This window comes from Gavialis gangeticus, unplaced genomic scaffold (assembly GCF_001723915.1).
Source record: "Gavialis gangeticus isolate Ggan-Ray unplaced genomic scaffold, GavGan_comp1, whole genome shotgun sequence".
In the NCBI taxonomy this organism is placed as follows: domain Eukaryota; kingdom Metazoa; phylum Chordata; order Crocodylia; family Gavialidae; genus Gavialis; species Gavialis gangeticus.
The window spans coordinates 100,671,570-100,675,643 of record NW_017729033.1 but is presented as its reverse complement, the minus strand read 5'-3'; the positions used below and the strand labels follow the sequence as shown (position 1 = coordinate 100,675,643).

General features: G+C 49.6%; 1 protein-coding gene across 3 annotated transcripts in view; it reads right to left on the bottom strand.

Moving 5' to 3' along the window:
• The window catches only part of LOC109303933 (estradiol 17-beta-dehydrogenase 11-like), a 22,333-nt gene extending 18,810 nt beyond the window's left edge, over positions 1–3,523 (bottom strand). Inside the window, exon 1 of one of the 3 annotated variants that reach the window (XM_019526334.1) lies at positions 3,275–3,523. In XM_019526334.1, the coding sequence (XP_019381879.1) occupies positions 3,275–3,484 (210 nt within the window). In that variant the 5' untranslated portion in view covers positions 3,485–3,523. The remainder of the gene's footprint in view (positions 1–3,274) is intronic. The other 2 variants (XM_019526332.1, XM_019526333.1) reach the window with 2 other exon arrangements.
• Positions 3,524–4,074: the final 551 nt, after the last annotated feature.

Below are 4,074 nucleotides of genomic sequence, written 5' to 3'. Positions count from 1 at the left end.
GGGCATATAAAGCGCTGGTGATTAAAAAATATAATGAAATTCTAATTAATCTAAAATAATAAGAGAAAGAACAAGCATAAAAAAAATAAGTCTTAAAGTTAATCAGCCTTAAAGTCTTTGAGATCTGAGGGGTGCCTGACCTACCAGGAATAAGAATTTCTTATCTACGTTCCAAGGACTAAATTTCAAAGAAGTGCTGAGCTTGATTTATTTGCAGATAGAGAATTTGGCAAGGATCATGGTTTCTGGATGAAGAGTGTGTTTTAGAGAAACCAGGGTTTTTATGTCCAGTTTTAAGCCAAACTTTAAAAAGCTTTCTAAATAAAGATCTCTCAAATAAAGCTAGCAGGTATGCACTTATTATTTCATTTAATCATTAATAAAATGTTATTCCTTCCATTATGGTAATTTGGTAATAAATAAAGTATGCCCAAGAAATAGATTTATTTTAGTGCACAGTATAAAGTTGTATGAGTGGCAGAACTAGATTTAACCATAAAACCACAAAGCTCAAGGTGTCCTCTAAACTGATCTACCTAGTTCCCCCCCTCCATTTTCTAGAGCAGGGGTAGGCAATGTTTTTTGACTGGAGTGCTGAAAAACACCAAAAGGCCACTCCAGCCAGGGACTACTTAGTTTGCCTATGGCCCTGACTTCCTACAGCTAAGAGTAAACATTTATTTTAATCTAAGTCAACTTAATTTCTCTCTTATACTATAACAACTCCATTTATTTTAGCTAACACACTGCAGCAGGCATTTGATCAATTGAATACACAAAAAGCCTGATTTTTTAGAGGTGTGCTGTGCTGACCATCCAATTGCTATCAATTTTAGACAGAGCTTTGAGCCTTAAGCAATTCTGAAAATCTGCCCTACCTCTTGCTTGCACTCTGGGTAGGGAAGGGCTACTTTTCTACAGTATTAGTACATTTTAAACATATAATCCCTCGCCAGATTTCAATTAGAAAACAGCCTACTTAGTTGAATACTATGAATGGACTTGCAGAAAGAAATGATTAAAAACAAAGAGGAACTACATTTTAACCCCTTTCTTCCTGTACATCTATTCATAGTATCTGATTAAATGAGCTGCTGCTTACAGAAGCTCATGCTTCTAACTCAGTTTCTCTAAGGCGCCATCCTGCCGTAGTCTCTGCCTGACTTTGGACTAACACAACTAACCACCTCTCTACTTATGTGTATACAGTGGCACCTCTGAATTTGCCCAGAACTGTCCTGGTCTTAGAAGCCAAGTACCTGTCTCCCACTTTCCTAGGACCAGGATGCAGAAACTAGGAGCTCCACTACCCAAATATAGATGTTCGGAAAGACTTTCACCAGTACCTGTAGCCCCATGAACTTTTTGCTGCCAAGTGGTTCAGCTTCAACAGGAGTAGAAAGCACCACTACCCAGTGTAGCCTGTAGTCTAGCAGATAGGGCATTTCCCTGGACATTGGAATCCTCACAGCCTAGGGACCAAGTTTCCTACCTCCTGGTGCTGTAACCATTATGTATGTATAAAATTAGCACTGCCATCCTCTCCTGTTCCTGTCACATTAAAAAAAAAAAAGGAATGGTCCTTTTTTTAAAAGACTAGGGAATCAATTTCAGGGAATCAATTTTCAGCAAAGGATTCTGGGCTCAGGATTTCAAGTTGTAGGCATCAGCAAGCCCCTCAGCTCCAGAGAAGAGTGGGGGTTCAAGCACAATCCTGTGCTTAGTGTTTCCTACTGACTTCCTCTAGGTGGCTCTCTGCTCAGCATAAGGATGTTTTGGATTCTCTTTTGCACGGACTTCAGACCAACATGGCTAACTGCCTGTCCATGTCTTGGATTGTCATTGAGATGTGCAGCTCTCCTTATGCAACGTGTCAGGAGCCCACAAACCTAATAGAAGGCTTTGGATTCCAATCCAGGGCCAGCCACATAAAAGCTATGTAGTGCGGTGCTTAACTTGTAGGCACCACAAGTTAAGGATTGGAAATAATTCTTCTTTATCATGCCAAGGCTCAAAACAGTATTGTCATAGAATCAATTAGTCCATGATATCTTAATTACAGGCAATTCAATATTGACAGTAGGGGATAGCCTCAGGGCTTGCTAACTCCAAACCACAGTTTGCAAAGCAGAAAAGAGAGAGGTTCAGAACCCTACATCTGAAAAGCCTAAACCAGTGGAGGCCAATCTTTTTGGCAGGCATGCAGTCAATTAGTTTCATACCTTCCCTGAGTACCACTCCAACCCCCTTCCCCTGCCCAATTTGCTGGTCTTCTTTCTGTTCCTTGACTGGTCTACTGATCTGCTTTCTTCCCCCTGCTCCATTTTCTGCTTTGTTTTTCTGCTCCCTCCCTGATCTGCCAGGTGCCACAAACAGAAACCATGTGTATCAGTTGCAGCATCTCTGTCACAGGTTGGCCCCCTCTTGCCTATACCCTGGTGATTAGGTACACCTCAAAGAATTATTCACAGTGCAAAATTTCACAGGAACATAATTCCCTACGGTATAATTAGGCCATTTTCAAGGGAGATGGAAGATGTCAGTTTGAATCCCTGCAGGTGTTCGAAGGATCTCCCACATTCTTTGCATCATTTCACTAGGGCATGGGTTTTCAACCTTTTTTGATCAGTGTACTCCCAGGCGGCCAGATGCAGAGCAATGTACCCTCAGCTGCTGAGTGTGTCCATGTGTGGGGGGCGGGTGCTGGATGTGGTGTAACAGCAGCTGCCGTGTGCAAGCTGCCCCTGTCCTGTGTCTGGCTGGGTGTGTGGCACCTGCACAGCAGCACGGGGTGGTGTGTGGTGGTGCTCCATCCCCACCGGCCCACGCATACCCCCTAAGGCTTTCTCAAGTACCATCAGGGGTATGCATACCCCTGGTTGACAACCCCTGTGCTAGGAGATAAACGGAAACTGGAGAGCACTGCTGCTGCCTGTTTCAAAAGAAAAATTAATCCCACTTAGATCTTCACAGAAAAACCACTGTCAGAGCTCTTCACAAGACCCATCAGGCTGTCAGTTCCAAGAGGCAACACTGTAGAGGTGGGTCACTTCCCCCACTGGCAACTTGGGGCTCAGCAACTTCTGCACAACCTTAGCCACTGCACTGGGGGGAGGGGCGGGGGGGCAACATTTCTGGCAGGTGTGCCACGAATTAGCCCTGCATCCTCCCCCCGCGTAGCTCCAACCCCGGTCCCCTTCCCCCTCTGCTGCTCCACCTGCTCCCTGCCCTCTGCTTGACCGGCTGCTCTGCCTGCTGCCCCCGCCCCCTGCACCTGGTTGACGTCCCACAGAACGAGGCAGCAGCAGCGCTGGGCGAACTCCAGCGCCGTGGCGCGGCCGAGGCCGTGGCCGGCGCCCGTGACAAGCACGGTCTCGCCCTGCACCGATTTGGGGCGCGAAGGCAGCAGCAGCCGGGCCAGCGCCTCCAGGTAGGACAGGAGCAGCAGGGGCAGCAGCCCCAGCAGCTCCAGAGCCGCGTGCATCCTACAGCCACTCTACGCCAGGTCCGTGCCCCTGCCACAACCCCACCCCAAGCCCGCGGAAGGGGTGGAGTGGCCCTCGGGAAAGCCCAGCCCGTGCGCGTGGCCCCACCCCCCCGTGCGAGGCCGCAGCTCACGCTTCTGATAGGGCGCATTGCTCCCGCCCCCTCCCTCAGCGAGTGTGAGGAGCGTAGCCAATCGGGAGGCGCCCCCGCCCCGACGTCACAGTTGTTGGAGTGCTCGCGCTTGTGGTCGTGAGAGAGCCCGCGGTTTGGTAACCGGCGCTCGCGTCACCGGCGGGCAGGAAAGAGCGAAGCCGTTCGAGGGTGGGGGTAGGTGACACAGCGACCCAATCATCAGCTGCCGGAAGCGACAGGGCCCAATCGGGTGGTGGATGGGGAGTGATTGACACGGCGGTTGCCCTATCACCAGCCGCCTCCCGCAGAGGGGGGCGGGGTGCTGCAGCGTTGGTGTCTGCGGGAGGTCTGAGTTGGGAGGTGGCCCGGGGTGGTAAGCGGCCGCCCGCGGGGGGGCGGGGAAGGGGTCATCTTCCCTCTCTTGGTGGGGGAAGCGCCCACTTCAAGCTCCTGGTG